The sequence below is a fragment of the Artibeus jamaicensis genome, unplaced genomic scaffold (assembly GCF_021234435.1).
Source record: "Artibeus jamaicensis isolate MK-2021 breed Jamaican fruit bat unplaced genomic scaffold, CSHL_Jam_final contig_2259, whole genome shotgun sequence".
In the NCBI taxonomy this organism is placed as follows: domain Eukaryota; kingdom Metazoa; phylum Chordata; class Mammalia; order Chiroptera; family Phyllostomidae; genus Artibeus; species Artibeus jamaicensis.
In genome coordinates this window covers 5291805-5310863 of record NW_026521468.1, presented here as the reverse complement: position 1 = coordinate 5310863, position 19059 = coordinate 5291805, and the positions used below count along the sequence as shown (strand labels likewise).

The 19059-nt window shown below is 44.7% G+C and overlaps 1 protein-coding gene across 1 annotated transcript in view; it reads left to right on the top strand.

The window, feature by feature from the left end:
• The first annotated feature begins 5240 nt into the window (after positions 1 to 5240).
• GRB2 (growth factor receptor bound protein 2) overlaps positions 5241 to 19059 on the top strand; it is a 60106-nt gene continuing 46287 nt past the window's right edge. The window contains exons 1-2 of the mRNA XM_037157769.2: positions 5241 to 5427; positions 13313 to 13526. Coding sequence (XP_037013664.1) covers positions 13449 to 13526 — 78 coding nt within the window. The 5' untranslated portion in view covers positions 5241 to 5427; positions 13313 to 13448. The remainder of the gene's footprint in view (positions 5428 to 13312; positions 13527 to 19059) is intronic.

Genomic DNA, 19059 nt, shown 5'->3' with positions numbered 1-19059 from the left:
CTTGACTCTGGCATTGCTACACAGAGCTGTCAGGACCAGAGTCCATTTGCTAATCTGGGATTTTATTTTCATTCTTTATTTACACTGTGCTGCCGAGAAGTGCGACCCACCCAGACCCTGGCCACACCAGTGTCATTTACTGTCATTTCTCAGCAGCAGGAGACTTAAGATCTCAGGGGAGTACTCTGGGGACTGAGTCTCCACCTTCTCTCCTGGAATCTCTCTGGAATCTCTCCTGCCCACAGCAGTTCACGGTCTGATTCCAGTAACCTAGGACACACTGGGAAGATTCCAGAATCCATATGTCTCTAATATTCAACAGTCATTGTCACTCAAAGTCTGGTCCAAAGTTGACCAGCCTAAGAACTACCTGCAGCAGCTTATTTTCAATGCATGTTTCTGGGTCCTTCCCAGTCCTAATGAGTTGAATATCTCTGGAACACTGGAGCTTGTATTTTAAACAGGCCCCAAGTGATTCTCTTGTGCTTGAAAATGTAGAAAATGCTACATGAGAGAAGTATTGGCTCCTTTCTCCACTTTAAAAACTTGTTGTTTGGTCTAAAGGGAACTCCATTTGGTTCTACCTATTAGGATGCTATCTATTTTTCCAGATGACTCAGACACCACCTCTTCCATGAAGGCTTCCTGGGTCACCCATTCTCAGGTTATCTCTCTCTCCTGAAGCCCCCGACATGAGTGCCAGTACTCAGAACACTTGTTCTGCTGTAATCACATTGGAGTCAGGCTTCATCACCACTGTTGTCGATAAAGTTCTTAGGGACACTGACTTGTTGAAATTTTATCTTTCTACTTATTCGCCATCATCCCTAGTTCTAAACCTTGCACCCTGTGTTCCATAAAAATTAGTTGAATAAATGAATAATGTTTGATCAAGCTGATTTGGGGAATGAGCAAAGAGAGCAAAAGAGTCAGGGGACGAGAGTATAGAAAGGAGGTAGACAAGAAAACAATTACAACTGAAAAATGGAGGCTGATTGATATTTTGGAAGACAGGACACGCCAGTGTTAAGGTCTCTTAGTAATAGCCGAGGAAGGTGAGGGAGCCCCGTCTCTCTGTCAGACATGCTCCTTCTTTTCTGTTTTTCCTTCCTCTTTTCTTTTCTCCCCCCATTTCTCTTTCCAGCTTTTTCCACCTGTTCTTTGTCTCCCTTACCTTTCCACTGAGTTTTCTTGAATGCTCTTTCTATCCTCCTAACATGCCTTAGGCCAGCCTGTCATTTAGCTGCCATTTCTTGCCAGGCACTAGGTGAGGTGTGGGGGCCCACGAAAACAGGACAGGGTCTTTGTCCTTGAGGAACTTACAGTCTAAGGGGAGAAGGACATGTATGGCCTAGGTAAGGTCTTATGAAAACGGTGACATTGGAGTTGTTGAGGGTGCCATGAGAACACGCTGGGGGGACCTGAGCATCAGGGGAGGCTTCCTGGTGGAGGTGGCATCTGAATTGAGAGTTGGAAGACAGACACAAGCCAGGGAGAAGTCAAGTAGAGGAGGCATTCCAGCCTGGGAGAAGTTCATGCAAAAACGTGGAGGTAAGAGAATTGTAGTTATGCAGGAAACTGCAAGTTATTCAGAAGAGTGGAGACAAGAGTTCAAAGGGACGTGGGTAAACACTGAGGCAGAGTTGCCAGCAGGGGCCAGCCACAGAGGGCCATACGGGGCATGCTAAGGACTTGGAAGCTTATCTGTGCCTTTCTGTTTCTATTTGTATTTTAGAAAATCTACTCTGGCTGCAATGTAGATAATGACTTGGGGGAGGGGGGCAAGATGATCAGTGGGCAGCCCCTGGGAGGGATGGTGGTGTGGGCCTGATCAGGTGATGAAAATGGAGTGGGGAGGTAGAGGAAGGGAAGTCACGGGACTTGGAGTCCCATCGGTGAACTCCGCCTTAGAGGTCACCCTCAAAGCCTGACAGGTGTCTGAAGTGCTGGCTTGCAGCTGGAGCAAAGGAGATTCTAAGACAAAAACTTCCAAGATCAACTGAGTAGGTGGGAGAATTTCAAATGACCATGTTTATGTTGTCACTGGCTGTCTGGTTCTTCCCCACTAGGGAGAAGCTCAGAAATACGGGCTCTAGAGGCTGTGCCTGAGATGGTCCTGAGGCCGCCCCCAAGGGCGAGCGGGGGCGGGGGTCAGACAAGCTTGCGTTTTGTGGGCTTTCATGGTTCAGTAAATGCCATGGCAGTACCAAGTTCTCACCGGCAGGGGGCAGCACTACAACTCGCAGGAAGCAAAGTGAGAAACCCTTTCCCGTGACTAAAAACCGTAAACCCCAACGACCCCACCCAAAAAGAGACTTGTTGGTGATTAATTTGTGCATTCCGCAGTAGCAGTAACTGATGTGGCAGTTTGTTATTAGTAAGTTTTGCTAAAGTTACAACAGGTTTTCACACCAGGGTGACTTCTCCTTCACAACTTGGCCTCTTGCTCCAATTTCTTTTTGCTATTTTAACATCGACTACACACACGAAATCCTACTGCCTCTAGGGTGTTTTATTTTCTCTGCACAAAATGATCTTGGGCAGCTTTCTCTCGAGTTTCTGAATCTGTGTCTGTAGGAAAGAATTTTTTAATCGGAAAGAAAATGTAACAAATGTTGAAGATTTTTTTTTTCCAGCCACAGTTGCTTTATTTCAACACAACTAGTATTTTTACTTTTAAATGTTCCCCTTCCTAATCTGGTCCATATGCACATACATATGAACCAGACATGGTCAGAGTTTGTTTTATCGGTGCTGCATTTTAAAAGGAAGTGCGCGATTTTTTTTTTCTGTTCTCTTAGGCATCTAGTCTCTTCTGAGATCTCACCCACTTCCTTAGCTTCAAGTATCACATTACACAGAGAGGCAGCCCTGTCTTTATCTCTTGTCAACCCCTACTATCTATTTATTTGTTCTTCCATCCATCCACCCATCCAACCATTCATTCACTGTGCTGAGGGCTGGGAATACCTTTGTGAAAAGGTCCCGTTTGCAGCTTGTTGAGTGTGGGGGCATCAACAGTCCTGCAGTGAGATTGGAGGTCCTGTGGACATTTGGGGGAAATAACCCTAAAACTGACTTTTGGGGGGTGTAAGGAAAGGGACCAGGGCCAACTGAGCAGAGGAAACTGCATGTGCAGAGATAGGGACACTCGGGAGATGAAGGCCCCGTCAGGAAACCCAAGTGGTTTGGTATTGGTGGAGTAGGCCTTGGCTGGAGACGAGAGGGTGGGGCTGGCAGGCAGGGGCCAGATCCGTAAGGGTCTGGCAAAGGGCTGGAGACTTTATCTTGTTGGTGATAAATCTCTCTCCTGGAACACTGTTTTCCTCTCAGCCTAACCAGGGTCTCAGCATAAACCACCCTCTTCAGTCTTCCCTGATCGTGGACTAGGTCAGGTCTCCTGCTGCGTGACCCAAGGCTGCCAGGACTAGGAGTGTCACACTCTCAGAGGTTTGTCTTCCCCAGCTCTTCCCTCACTTCCTCCTCCTCTCTGCTAAGCAGTGAAGTCCTTCACTTTCATTTTTATTTTTTTTCTGGCCATCATTCTAGAACAAAGTATCATAGTGTGGGGGTGGGGTGGGGGGAGGAATATATGGGTTTTAGAACAAGAAAGGCATTTTTTTAAATGTTGAGTCTACTATATTTGGGTTCCCCTGGGGAAATTACTAACCTCTCTAAGCCTCAATTTCCGGCTGTAAAATGGGGAATTGATCAACCCTGTAGAAACACTCTGACTTTAGTACACATAGGGTGGTAAGTAAAAGGTCCTCTTATTATATTAACCTCATATCAGACATGTCCTGCTCAAAAACCCTTGGAAGTTGCACATCGCTTGGGACTGAAAGCTAAGCCACACATCTTGGCCTGTCTCTCATTACTCCTCCCCGAAATTCTAAATTCTGGCCAGTCTGAAATATTGACTGATTCCATCACGCTCTCCTCCCTGCAGTTGAAACACCAAGTCCCCTGGGGATGACCTGAGCACCAGGTAACCGGCTCCCTCCCCTGCAGTCCTCTATGTAGTTCAACCTCGCTGTTTTGCCTCGCAGTCCAGGCAACTCTCCTTTAGATGACAAACTGCTGAGAGCAGAGGCTCTGTGAGGTTCATCTATTCCCCTCCATAGCTCCTTGCATGTAGTTGACACTCAACAAATACTTTGTGAAAGGAAGTTCATTTTCCTTATTCCAATGGGCTTGTTTTTTTCTATAGAATCATATGTTTTGCTATTCTCGCTTCAACTTGAAGCTATTTTGTTGGCTTTCGGACAGCACATTAGCATTAGATGGGTCCTGCTCTCTCCTTTAATTGGAAAGAGATTTGGAACTGAAAAATAGGAGTTACCAGTACTTCTCCAAACCTCAACCTTTTGTCACTCCCCCGTACTCACTCCGCCTAGAACAGGAATCAAACTATTTATTTAGCTTTACCCAGAACACGACTCTCTCACACCTCCGTTCCTTCGTATCTGCTGCCGTTCCCTTTGTCTATACCGTCCTCACCCCCGATTCTCGGTCTGGCGAACTCCTCCTCATTCTCCAACACATCAACACATTACCGTCTCCGGGAAGGCTTTTCTAAGATGGGCAGAGTAGCGACGCCCGACCCCTCCTCCCATCCCTCTAGCTTCCTCAGCAATTTCCCCCAAGAAGTTCTAACAGCAATGCTTGTGGCATTATTTATTTAGTCTTCTTCCACTCCTCTAGACCGTGAATCCCCTAAGGGTCTGGATTTTTGCTCGTTTTTGTACCTTTTACAATATAGCTAGCACAGTGCTTAGTACATATTAGGCACTTAATTCAATTAATGAACAAATGAGTGTTAGTGTAACTCATCTAACACAGCAGAGTTTGTTTGGACCAGATGCTCAAATATTTCAAGATGTGGTCCGCTACTTGCGGTGCTTCGTGCTGGAGGGAGATTACTCCCCTCCTCATCCCCCTCCCTGATTCCCCAGTTGCCTTGGTTTGCCTTGGAAGGGTAAGGGAAGTGATTCGTGTGTGCGGGAACTTCCTGCTCCAGCGTTGCGCTAAACTTTAACCGCTCTGGTACCGACTGGGTTATGGCGACTCGGGGGCGGAGCCTTGCGGGTGCCACCTGCTGCGGGGCGGCCTGGCGCACGCGCATTGGTATCTAGAAGGTCTACCTGCTGGGGCCGGGCGGAGGAGCAGCGCTTGCGCTCTGGACCTTTTCCGCCGGGGGAAGTCTCGCGGGGGGGGGGGGGAGGCGGGGAAGTTCTCGCGGGACCCTGACGAGGAGCGGAAGCCAGGCGGCTGTGCTGCTTCAGCGACCGGGCGGCGGCGAAGAAGATTGTGGCGGTGACAGCAGCAGGAGTAGGTGCTGCCTTAGGGGAACAGCATCGGGGTCGGCGGCCACTCGCACCGCTGTGGAGGGGCCGACCGGGAGTGGAGTGGAGCAGCTGCGCCACGGTGAGTGGGGACGGCAGCGGCGGCGCTGCTGCTCCGGTTCTTCTTCCTCCTCCGTCCGTAGCGGGAGTCGGCCTTCAGTGACCCGGCCCAGCCTCCCGTGGGCCGCCGGTCCTGGGGGGCGGGCCGGCGGGGCTCGGGGCAGGAGCGGAGTCCCCGGGACTCCGGGCTCCACGTTTCTTCATTTGGTTCGCTTTCTTCGTGGGAACCGTTCTCTCCCGGCCCTTGACTCGGGACAGAGCCCTGGACCCCAGGACGAGAGGCCGGGGGGCTCCTGGTTCTTCAGGAGGGTTGGCGCAGAGGGAGCCCGGAAGGAGCCCGAGAGCGCGGGGCACTCTCTGTGAGTCAGTCTGACTTGGTCGGGAGGCGGGGGATTCGCCGTGGGCTGCAAATCGTGGTTTCTTCGACCTGCACGGCTACCACCACCTCACCATCTCCTGGTGTCTTGGGGCCGAATGTCGGGAGGGGGCCCAACAACCCTGTAAATACCGTGAGTTACAACAGTTGCTGCCAGAGCCAGTTGAGATGCCTTTACTTCTGTCTCCTCCCCGCCCCCGCCCCCCCCCCCCCCCCGCTTTCGAACTTCTCTGAAAAATATTTGTCAAGAAACATCAGCAGCATTGGTGGCTGGAATGTTCTGAGGATAGATTGTAGTGAGAGAGGAAGGAGAAGCACTGGTGTTGGTCGTCGGTAACGCTCTTCGTACGCGACTGTAAGCCGCGCGAGTTACAGCTCGGTGAGGGAGGTGTTCCAGGCTGGCTTCCGATGCTGCGAAATTGACAGTGCAAATACAGGACGGTCTGCAGAGCAGCTGAAGTGCGCTCGCGCTCGTGGTCCGCCGGCGCTTTTGGCTCTCAGGAGGGAGCTGAGAAGACGCGCGAGAGGAACGAGAGAAATTGGCATTCGTCCCCTCTGGCTTTCTCGTCCCCTTGTCACTCTGAGCTTCTCCAGTGGCTGCCTTCCCTTTCTATCTACTTCTCTCGGTTCCACTGCGGACACTACATGCTGGCTTGTGTAATGCAAGTCATTTGCCCCCCTCCCCCACTTTTTTTCCTAATCTACTTCCCCTTCTTTCTTATTGTCCCCTCTCTGGCATAATTTTTTGAGGTTTCTGCACCTTGTGCAGTTTGTTTTCTCCCTCCTTTAAAGATTCCATTATCTCTCCCGGGAAGGTACCCTCTTTGCTGCCTTATCCTTTACTTTTCCAGGGTCCACTGTGTTCCTTCGGGCAGCCAGAAGGGTTGCCTGAGGGCCCTGCGGGACTTTAGTTCCCCGCTGGCAACTGGGAGGCTCAGAGGGTTGAAGTCACTGTAAGTAATCAACACTGCCACCAGGCTGCAGGTGTAGCTGCTTGTCTCACTTGTGTTTTGCCTGTTTTCCTCATTTTAAGGTCATGCTTTTGTGCCTGCTTACGCTTTTCTTCCTATGTCTCTTTTATATTAGTGAGGAAGATGGGGCCAATCTGGGGCTGGTGCGGCTTCTTTCTGGCTTTTAATGGGGGTGGGTGGTTAAGGTAAAAAAAAAAAAAAAAAGAAAACCAACCATAGACTTGTGTTAAAATGGAATTAACATAAGATGAAACACTCAAGGGAATAGAGTTTATTTATATCTTTGACCAATTAAAGCTTGCCCATGGTGTAAGCTTTTGTACCAGGCTTTTAAAGTTTTTAATTTTGAAATTTATTTTAAAATAGTAGTTAACGTACAATGTCATATTAATTTCACATGTTCTTCATCCAGCTTTTAACAGTCAGGCATCTTTTCTTACATCTGTTAGAGTCAGCCTTCTTTGTTATTGTTGTTGGGGCTTTTTTGACAATAAGAGAAAAACTTTATTTGTTCTGCTGCCCCTTCCCTTTTTCAAAATTTTCTGAATTCCAAAATAAAAAAAGAACTTAATTCTTGTAATCAGCTGTCTTTGATACTAAAAGCAGGAATAAGCAGGCATTTAAAGGCTTGAGGCTGTTCGCTTCCTCGGCAAGGGTATTCAGATGTGAGGGATTAGGAGGTTTTAAATAGTACTGTTCGATGGGACTTAAGAGAGTTTTCTCAGTAGTTCCTGTTACCATGTTGCTTGTTGTGCAGCCGCAGCTGTGATTGTTACCTAGAGCAAAAGAGTAATAGATTTCAGAGAAATGCATTAATACAGAATAGAGATCCACCCTGCTCTCCTGAGAGAGGTTTAATAGTTACTTGCTTAATTTGTAACTTTCTGTCACTGCTGAGTCTCTGGTTTTCTTTGTCAAAGTGGGCTTTTTCCAGTTATGACAAGTGAATATGCATGCTTTTTATTTTATGCAAAGGTGTTCTAGTGCGTTATCTGGAATGTAAAGTTTAAGATCTGGTTAAGGCACCCTTACAGTACAGAAGTGATTCTTAAAGCGTAACAGGTGCAGGAATTACCTGTGATCTTATTTAAAATAGGTTCTGGGCATAAGGCCCGGAAGACACCCACAGTGAGTCAGTCTCTGAATGGGGTGATTTTGGAGCTCCTGGTCCAAGGACCAGAACTCTGGTTACAGATACAGCCATAAAACAATGAGACTGGAGGGTATCTTTAAATTACTCAACTTACAATTACACTTTTCTGTGTTTTCAGAGTAAATATTTAAAAGCCTAATAGAATAAGTGACTACAGATGTGATTAGTTTTTTATGTGTAAGTATTTGAGCTTTGTTAGGACTGTGATGTGGAGCAATTTAAGTTTAATACTTAACAGGACTGTTAATGTGCCTACCAGAGGGTCTCTATGTAGGTGGACGTTATACATTCACTGTGAAAGCAGGTGGACTAAAAATTCAGAAGGCACTGGTGTTGCTGCCTAACGCCTTATGCCAGAGACTCTGCTGACGCCTTTGCAAGTGCTGTCTCTTTCAGTAATCAAAACAGCCTTATGAGGTAGATGCTGTCATTAGTTCCATTTTCCAGCTGAGGTTACTAGGGGGGTTACTAGGGATTAAGATTTTATTCATTTAATTTTCAGAGAGAGGAGAAGTGAAGGAGAAAGAGAGGGAGAGAAGCATCAGTGCGTGGTTGCCTCTCGTGCGCCCCCTACTGGGGAATCTGGCTTCAATCAAGGCATGTGCCCTAGACTGGGAATCCAGCCTGCGACCCTTTGGTTGGCAGGCGGGTGCTCAATCCAGTGAGCCACCCCAGCCAGGGTGGAATTACGGAATACAATTTATTTCTTCAGTGTTACCCATACAGTTAATAAGTGATGAAGTGGCAGTCGAATCTGGATCTAACTCCAGAGCATCGGTAAGATTTTGATTTTTGTTTTTTACAAAAGTAATAAATGCTTATAGTAAAAACTGAAAATACAATTGAGATATACAGAGTAGAAAGTAAAATATTCTGTGATCTCACTCCCAGAGATAACCATTGTGAACTTTTCACATTTTTTCTTTAGTCACACTATAAGTTATTTTGCTCTGTAGAAATAGCATACACTGTCATTTTTCTTCACTATTTAAAAATTAATGGTATACCTTGGTACTTATGTAGATACTCCATAGGTATGCTCATGAATATTGATCAGGTATATATGCATTTTGTACGTGGTATTTGTGTCACATTTTCAGTAAGTTATCTGGGAAGTAGATAAATTGTCAATAGATACCATAAAATTACTCTCAAAAAAGATTGAATTAATTCCCTGCTAATGTGTGGGCTCTGTGATGATTTTATTATTGGGTTAGACAAAAAAAATTCATTTAGTCTTTTCTGTAAAATTAAAGACACATTTTTCATTTTTACCAATAACTGTTGATTTGGATATTTTGAGTATGTCGGCTGTCTCCCGCTGCTGGCTCCTAGTGGGCAGAGGGCAGGGCCCTGCTAAACATCTTCCAGTGCACAAGACAGCCCACAGCAAGGAATTTTTTGGCCAAAATGTCAGTAGTACCAAGAAACTTCACAAACCACTTTTGACACATTTAATCAGTCACAGCACCTTCACCATATACTACGCCAGTCTTTGTGTGTGTGTTTCAGTTGCATTTTTACCTTTTCTTGAAATACTAAAACATACACCAAAAATGTTGCATCTTTCATTGTTAATATTAAAATGGCTATACAAAAATCACCGATTTTGATGTCTTCTTTTAAATGCATGCCAATAATGACAGTTGTCACAGTACAACCTAACAGAATTGTTTGGGATGTAGTTAAAGACAGCTAGGCACTAATAGAGCCATCGTATGTAAAAAAAAAAAAACAACAGCAGACTTTCGGCCAACCCAGTATTATCATCCAGGACCAGCCACGTTGTCAGGTGTACATTAGCTGCCCAGAATGTTACATGAGTAAACATTGGATAGGATAAAGAGTCATAGTTATTTTACCCACCATATTGCAGAGACTGAATATTGTAAATACATTTAAAATTTGCCAGTTAGTGGATGAAAGAAATCTTGTCTTGATTTGCACGTTTTTAGTAGCAAAGTTGAATGTCTTGTATGTTTTAAATAGAGTCACATTTTACCTTATTGTCACTGAGTTAACATCAGGTTCTGTCCAAAGCACTTTGTGTATAGTATCTATATTACCTGATTTAATGCTCAGTGAATCTTATAAAGTAGGTGATATCACCCCCATTTTACAAATGAGAAAACCTGGGCTTGTTTAAAAGGCTTGCCCAAAATTGTAGTTGGTCAGCACTGGGGGAATGCCTGAACCCTGGATCATCAGCCTGCCTTCCGAGACAGGGCAGACTTAATGCTAAACTGTGCTGGCCCAGTAAGTGTCATGTCTTTTACTTCTGTGAATTTCAGGAAGGGAGTTAAATGGAAGAAAGAAAATAAAACCCTACTAATACCTTTAGGAGATTGCATTTTAGGAATAATACATACTGCTTGAAATAAACAATTCAAGCTGCACTTTTAAAATTCACTGCTTGGGATGGGCTGCGGAGGTGTGTCCTGGGAACAGCTGAGACATCCTCTCATTAGGCTTCAGTGTTGAGTGTGCTCCCAGCCCATTGTCTTGGGAAATGAACAGCAACATCTACTCTATTGAAATCATTATGCATTGCATTCCCTTTCAGAGTTCTTTGAGTGACTAGTGTTGCATATGTGATAGATTCTTTTCCTGTCTATAATGAAACACACCCTTTTGAATTCCTTTGGCCTGCACACTCTTTTCAGTGGATAGCCCAATAAGCTGACGTCTTCAAGTTTTCTCCATGAGATGCTCTTTGGCACAGGCATGAAAGTATTACTTATTCTTGGTTTTTATTACTTTCACACTATATTTTGAAAAGCAATAGTCACTTGAAACATGATTTTCAAGAACAAAAACAATGTTGAAAAGTGCCTTGGTTTTTGTGCTATGGCTGTTCAGTGGTTGCCTGAAATCCTGAATAACAGACACAAGCCCTGTTACTACATAGTACCTTGACAGTGTTCTCAGTTTGTCAGATTTCCTTTTTCAAAATGAAAGTCTTTGTTTGGTTGTTTGTTTAGATATGCTTAATTCTTCAGCTGCCCATCATTGATAGAGTCTCAACAATCAGACCTGGAGACCCATTAAAATACGTGGTCAGGTCTGTGGAAAATACTGAGACGCGTGTAGCAGAGACTCGGGTGCGTTTGTAAACAATTAAAAACAGGTGCGTACATTGGGAAGCAAGCAAAACAGGAAAAGCAGTTGTTAATGCTGGGAAAAATTGAAGGATTGTACTGGAAAGGAAGGAAGGTTGGTTGTAATACATTATTTAAATCACCAGTGAACAATATTTGATGTTGTAATGCTTCTAAACCAGAATATGTGGTACTACCGGGATGGGGCAAGGGGAAGTTGGCAGGGGTGGGAGTTAGGTCCTCACCTTTCAGGAGGTAGAGGATGGATGGAATAAATAACAGGAATGGCAACAGGAACATATGATTAAAGTATTGTAAGTGAATAAAAAGAGAAAGCTAAAAACAAGATTGAAGGTGATTGCATATGGGTGTTGGGATAGGGAACTGCTCTTTTCATAAACTTTCCAGTGCTCTGACTTTCAGAGTTGTACACTTGGATTAGTTTGAAGAAGTAAGCTATGGAAGGTAGAAGTAAGGGGTTTTTGAGGACACACAAAAATATAAGTACTCTGAGACTAATCTTTGTATTTTTTTATATTTCCTAGAACACTTTCTTTACTTTTCTCTTTCTGGGCCAGTGCCACATAGGATATCCTAGGTCTGGCCTGACAGAGTAAACATTGGTTTGGTTTATTAGTTTACCTGCAGTAAAATGTTTGGCTTTTAGAATTTGATTGAAGGAGTCTTTATTACCGGATGATTTACTTCTTGATAATACTCATTTCCTCTAAAGTTTTAAATATTTATTTATTTTTAGAGAGGGGAAGGGAGGGGAAAGCGAGGAATAGAAACATCAATGTGTGGTTGCCTCTTTATACGCTCCCCACTGGGGGGTCTAACTTGGCCTGCAACCCAGGCTTGTGCCCTGACTGGGAATTGAACCGGTGACCCTTAGGCTCACAATGGAGACCCGTGCTCCATTGAGCCACACCAACCAGGTCATTTTCCTCTAATCTTAATACTCTCGCTGGTTTATTGCTTAGTCCATTTGCAGTTATGCTTGATTAATGCTGCCCCACTTGTTAACTTTAGAACAAAAGGATAATAATCACTCGTGCCCTTCAAATGAGTTCTCTGCTAGATGGTAATTATCCAAGAAGATTGTCACTAAAAATAATCTGTCCCCATTCTGCCAGTGTTTGTGTTGTTTGCTGCTTTTTTTTAGCCTCTATAAAAACAGTGACTGGTGAAACAAGAATGGAGCTTTATTTTCCTTTCATTCCGCAAAGGTCTGGGTTATGTCTCGTATTCAGGGCTGGGGACTCTACCACGGCAGTGGTTGTCTGTAGTTCCCCATCACCTGGTCCACTGCGGGAGGTTTATTACAGACTCTTCACCTGCAGAGGGGATCCCCTGCAGAGGGGATCACTTCAGTTAGTAACCCTCTGTCTCTGAGCACAGCAGCTGTTCTCAACTGACTGTGAGAGACTTATGTCGGACTCTGCCACCATCTCTCCCTGCACTTTGTTTCCCCAGACACAGGGTCTGGCAGCTCAGATTCTGAAAAGGGGATTCCTCGTTAAGTGTATTAGGATTTTGGCTTTGTTCCTTAGGCTACTTACAAATAATGTAGAGGCTGCTTCTGGAATACTGAACCTTGGACATCTATTTCGAGGGCTCTTGGGGATCTGCAGGGGGGAGGCCTTCTGCAAGAACAGCAGATCTACCACCAAAAGGCTGAGCCAGACCTTCTTCTCTGGTGTCCTGTGCTCAAGTGGTAAATTGAATTAAAAAGAAGATCCTGTGTTCACTTTCTCCTACTTTCCTGGGAGCAGACCAGGGCTTGGTTTCTGGGAATTAGAAGCAGCTCAGGACCAAAGCATGCATTGCTTGCTTGCTTTTGACTGTGGGTAGGGAACCCAGGATATTCCGGAAAGCAGAAAGGTTGCCAGGGGGAAAGGCGAGAAATAGGCCCATTTAACTGAGAAAAGCAGGAGGACGTCCCCAGGGGGAGGCCTCCTTTCAGCGGACTGGAGCCTGGAGAAGAGAGTATGAGGGGTGAGGGAGGAAAGGCGGAGACCGAACGGACTCCAGCCGGTTCCTGCATACCTCGCACACCCAGCGGGAAGGAAGAGGAAGTGTGTTCTGGAATAGCTTGAGCAACTGCCACCATTGGCCGGCGGGCCTGTCAGTTGTCTGAGCCTGAGGCAGAAAAGAGGAAGGAGATGGGGCTCTTGCCTGGAAGGGAGGGAGGAGGGTTGAGCCAGCCGAGCCAGGGGGCGTGGGGGCTGGGACTACTGGCCGATTGGCAGGGCGGGGCTGCCTTCGATCCTGGCCACTTCTCTCAATCATCCCTCTTCTGATTCAAGGTGGCATTGTGTGTCCCGGAGTGCAGGAGCCGGTCCCAGAAGAGAGGCAAGGCTGAGCCCAGAGCGCTGGGTTGCTTCAGCAGGGAAGACTCCCTTCCCCCTGCTTCAGCCTGCTGAGCACTGAGCAGCGCTCAGAATGGAAGCCATCGCCAAATATGACTTCAAAGCCACTGCAGACGACGAGCTGAGCTTCAAAAGGGGGGACATCCTCAAGGTAAGCGTTGATGCCAAGCAAATGCTGGACGGACTCTCCTTGGACTCACCTACCCTTTGCCTGGATAACACACAAAGAAGCCACGTTCCTTTTCTTGTCGCCCACTTTTCACAGTCGTGTATGATCTGGACAGCGGAGGTGGACGCTGAGTAGAATATTAACGATGACTTAAGAGGATGGTGTGTGATGTATGGTCTTTAATTGCCTTTGTGTGAATGCCTTGAGTATTTCTTTTTGCTTGTTGATATGGGTACTGTTTCAAGTAAAGGCAAAGCAATGTGACTGTAGTAAGGATGTGTGTGTGTAAGAGTAGGTTGCTTTGCCTTAAAGAGTTTTTATTAAAAAATTAGAGGATGTTTTGAAAGACCTAAACTTGAAGGATTTATGTAAAAGCACTCAATTAGTCTTATTGTATATAGTCAAAAGTTATTTTTGCATTCTGGAACGTGATCCCAGTTGGTTAGAAATTAATTTTCCCTAGTTTAGAGAGGTAGTAGTTAGAAATACATGCTAAAACTCATTAAAGAAGTCAGCATATTTTTTTTTTTGAAAAAAACTAAAGGAGTTCTAAATAATACGGTTCTGTTTGCTGTTGTACCAGTCAGATTTTTATTTTCCTAGAAGAAACCTGAGGAGCAATCACCGCATATTAAACTCTAATTGCACAGAAGAGTCCTGCTGACAGTTCAGAAAACAATAAGCTGCTTTCCAGTTTGCAGCCCATTTTGAGCCCCACTATTTACATGAATACTCACTTTCCACCTGGCACATGTTAATTATGTTGTTTACCCAATTGACTGGAGCAGTTTGCCCTTTTGGAGATGTAATTTATTTTTTTTACAAGGGTGGGTGTTACTGGATAGTGTCAACTCTAAATGAGGAAAACTTGAACTTGAGTGTTTGCATTTTCACTGTGTCTCAAGTTTTAACATTTCTTTGAGCCACAGTCAAATGCTGGAATTTGCCACCATTTGTTGACTATCCCCGAGTGAAATTATTAGAATTTTACAAAGAGGAAGAAAGTGGAAATTTAGAAATAGGGTCCTTTTTATTATTTTTACTTTTTGAAGGTTTATTTATTTTTAGAGAGAAGGGAAACAGTGGGGGGGGGAGGGGAAACATCAGTGGGTTGCCTCTTGTATGTGCCCCAACCAGGCTGAACCCTCTGCCCCAGACTTGTGTCCTAACAGGGAATCCATGGGAGGCCTTTTGCTTTGCAAGATGATGCCCAGCTGAGCCACATCAGTCAGGTTGGTCTTTTTTAAAAGGACTAGGTTTGCTCTGGTTGGGTAGTTCAGTTGGTTGGAACATCATCTGGATATGCCATGGTTATAGCTTTGATCATCAGTCTGGGCACATACAGGAGTCAACCAATGACTGCATAAATAGGTGGAATGACAAAATTCGGTGTCTGTCTGTCTCTGTCTCTCACTACCCTACCTTCACTCTCTCTTAAAAAAAAAAAACTTTTTGCCCTGGCTGGTGTAGCTCAGTGGATTGAGCGCGGGCCTGCGAACCAGACAATCGCGGTTCGATTCCCAGTCAGGGCACATGCCTGGGTTGCAGGCCAGTTCCCTGCAGGCTGGTTCCTGGCAGGGGATGCATGAGAGGCAACCATACATTGATATTTCTCTCCCTCTCTCCTTCCCTTCCCCTCTAAAGATAAATAAATAAAATCTTTAAAAAAAACACTTAAAAAAAACTTTTTAAGTTATGTAGATCTGTGGGGAGTTACTGTTTTCCTGCCATTGCCAGAGGCATAGAGTTTTCTGATGTTACTGCATAGTAGTTTACTGTTCGGTGTGTAGATTTTACTTCATAGAAGGTGATATTGAAGAACCCTTTAAGGAAAAGGAAAATGTGGGTTCTATTCAAAGCTATTAATGTGATGCTCAGCTTTTTGAGGGTATTCTCAAAGTCAGCACTAAATGGCCAGAAAGCAAACAGAACCAGCTGTAGGTAATAGAGTGACTGGTCTTCTGGGTCTGTTCTACTAGAGAGCAAAGGTAACAGACTGCTAAATGACTCTGTCATTATGTACAGAGGAGGTAGTTTGATGTTTTCATAAGTGATTACTGTTTTCAGCAGATAATCCACCACTATGATACCATAAGATCGACTGCTCAAGTACTCGCATTTGTAGCCTGTACAAAAAACCCTTTGGAGCCAACTTTTTTTGTTTTCTGGCGGGGGGGGGGGTTGTTTGTTTAAGTACAAACCAATTTCTCTATTAAACTTACCCTGAAAACTAGAACGAAGCCTGGTGGTTCCTGTCTTTCTCTAAGTTTATCCTGTTGCATATTTAGCACTAAAGCAACAAGGTAAAACAAAAACGAGGGACTTGAGGACTATTTTAAGACAATTTTTAGACAAGAACTTTCCCTGTTTACTATCACTGAAGTTTTTCCTACACCATGAACATTTTATAAGTTCTCCAACCTAAATTGGTTACCTGTTCAACAAGTGTAAAAACTCTTCTTTCCCACCCTATAATTAGAGAAATTGATACTGTTTAACATTATTCCCCCAGAAATGTTCATGATGGGAAAGAAAATCCCATTTAATTTCAGATTTTCTTTGCAGAGAGAAACATAAGTATACTTGGTTCTTCCCAGTTTGGTAGATAACTGGCATATGAAGTCACAAGGCCGTTATTGCCTCTGAATAGTGGCCATTGGCTGTTTGTTAGTAATCTTGTGGCTTTACTCCAAAAAAAAAAAAAAGTGATGGTACAGTAGTTGCCCTTTGTCTCATAATTCTGTGAAGTGCTGAGTAAAGGGGAGGGCCGTGAGGGACATTGCCTTGTGTTAAGTGCTGTTAGAAAAAAGGAGGCAGTGCTTTTCTTCTATTGATTATTCAAGGAGTAACCAAAGAGTAATTGGCTTTATTTGAGTGGCTTTGACTTGATACATTTTTAAATTTTTTAATTTATTTATTTTTAGAGAAAGGAGAAGGGAGGGAGAAAGCGAGGGAGAGAAACAGCTATGTGTGAGATACACTGATAGGTTGCCTCTCACACTCCCAAATGGGGACCTGGCCTGCAACCCAGGCATGTGCCCTGACTGGGAATCAAACCGGTGACCTTTCACTTCACGGGCACTCAGTGCACTGAGCCACACCAACCAGGGCTGATGTGATAACTCTTTAGGGCCTTAGCTGTGAGCCAAAACATGTTTGGGACTGGCTGGAATAGCACTGACGGGTTCATACTTGATTAAAATGGGGATATAGTTGCCCTCTCTTGATAAAGGGGGCACATACATCTTGGTGTTAATACATTTTATTTGACCGTAATGAAATGGAAGGGGCTTTGCTCTCTGCCTCTGTGACTGGGGTTCTGGAGGATCACCTCCTCTCACTGTCTTGGAGTCCTGGTTGGTTAATTTTGGTTAGTGTGACTGCTGTCCTCCAGCAGACCACTTCTTTCCATCTGCCCTGAGAAAAAAAGAAAAGTGAAGACATTTTACTGGAAGCCTAAAATAGAGCCGAATGCTTCAATGTATCTGCCTTTGTTACTTTCCTTGTTATAAAAGCTTGTGTTTTTATTGGGGAGGGCACTGGGGCATAGAAATGGGAGCAGTCACTCTTATGTTGCAGGTTTCAGGCCTTGCACAGCTGCGCTGAGCCTAATTTTCCCACCATTGTAGGGCAGGCTTGAGATAGTTCCAGGAATTCTGCACCGACAGGGCCCCTGAATACTGGAGCGCAGAAGCGTCTAAGCTCACCTGAAGGTTGCACCTGTCGTTGAGGGGCGTAGTTGCACGCACTTCGGACAGTGCTATGAAGGGATTAAGGGTTGTTTGGCTCTCTCCAGCATGTGCTCATTCCATTCTAGAGTTGGCTTCTTGTTTTCCGTGAAGGCAGACCTTTGACTGTGGAGGAGAGCCAGCCGTGGACCGTCTAGGTATCTTCTACTCAGTCTGGCACCTGTTCCAGCTGCACAGGCTGCTCTAGAAGTAGGTCTCGGGTTCACACTCGGATTTTGGAGTCTTCTGTCTCAGTGCTGCTGACCCTGTTTCACCGGCACAGTCACTCTCATCTCCTGGAGCCAGCCTGCCCTGGGATAAGTTGCTTTGAGAGTTGGGGAAGAAGATACACTTTCTCCCTTCAGGTATTCTAAAATCAAAGAAGAGAAGTGAGATTAATATCTGAAATAGTACATGGTGTATGTAAATTAGAGTTTTTAGGGAAAACCCTAAATTAGGGAAAACTAGGATTTGATTGGCTGCAGTTTTCACAACAGCTGGATGTTGGTACATGAATCCATTTCAGGTGTCTAAATTACCAAACCTAAAAAGATTAAGAGGTTGGGTGGTTTCTATTTTCTTCATCGTTTTAAAGTGCTAATATCACTATGTATTTCTTTGCCCGTTGATAAGAATTCTTATCAGTCTTGGTGAATGAACCCAGAATATTGCATTTACTCTTCCGAGAAGGAGGGCTGTTTGAGTGCTCTTACAGCAGGCAGTTGGTTTGCCTTTCATCATATTCATTTACCCCCGTCATCTGGAGGGATTGTTTCCAAATAGGTACTAAGAATAACAAGTTTAAGTTCCTATACGACTCCTTTTGGAAAGCTGTCTTTGGAAGGCTGGCTGAAGACAAGTCGTTCCTGTTTGGAGAAAGAAATGAGTAAGGAAATGAAATGTTCCTTTAGGGGCTTTCAGGTGTCGCCTCTGCGAGCCATGGTAGTTGCAGGCATTATTGAACAGCTGCCGTTCGTGGAGCATTTACTGTCTGCCATGGAGGTATGCATTATTTCCAGTTTGGGGCACTGGAAGGCTGGCATTCTTAGTCCCAGCTTATGGCTGCAGAAACGCCCCTCTTAACTGTCAAGATAAGTAAACTGGAAATGTAAGTCCCCAGTCCTGCTTTTTGCTCACCTGCCTGGGCACAGGCATCAGCTTTTTGGTGAGTGACTTATTGGACATCTATCTAAAGTAAGTTGACTTCAGTGAGGAAAGAAATGAAAAACAAAACAAACAAAAATGAGGTCATTTTGCCTGTCAGCTTAGCAGAGATGATAAAGATTGACCCCACCCTTGGTTGGCTGGGGTGTGGAGGAATGGGTATTGTTGCCTCCTGCCAGTGGAGATTTGTTCCAGTAAAATCTTTCTGAACAGTGGCTTGGTAATGAGTACCAGAACGTAGAATGACCCAGCAATTCCACTTTTCAGAATTCCAAAAAATATTCTCAAGTTTAAAAAAAAATTGACATAAGGATGTTTATTTCAACAAATCTGTATGCCACCTAGAAAAGAAAAATTTTCAATTAAATTGAAAATACGATCATTTATAAGATGCATTTCAGAGTTGTTAAGATGTGTAAAAAGGGGACCTTCTAATCAATGGAATAACCGTGGGGAAAAAACCCTAAGTAGCCAATCAGTAGAGGGTTATATAAACAGGTAACAAGTGGTATTTTAAAATGGAATACTGTAGCCCTGGCTGGTATAGCTCAGTGGATTGAGCGCGGGCCTGCGAACCAGACAATCGAGGTTCAATTCCCAGTCAGGGCACATGCCTGGGTTGC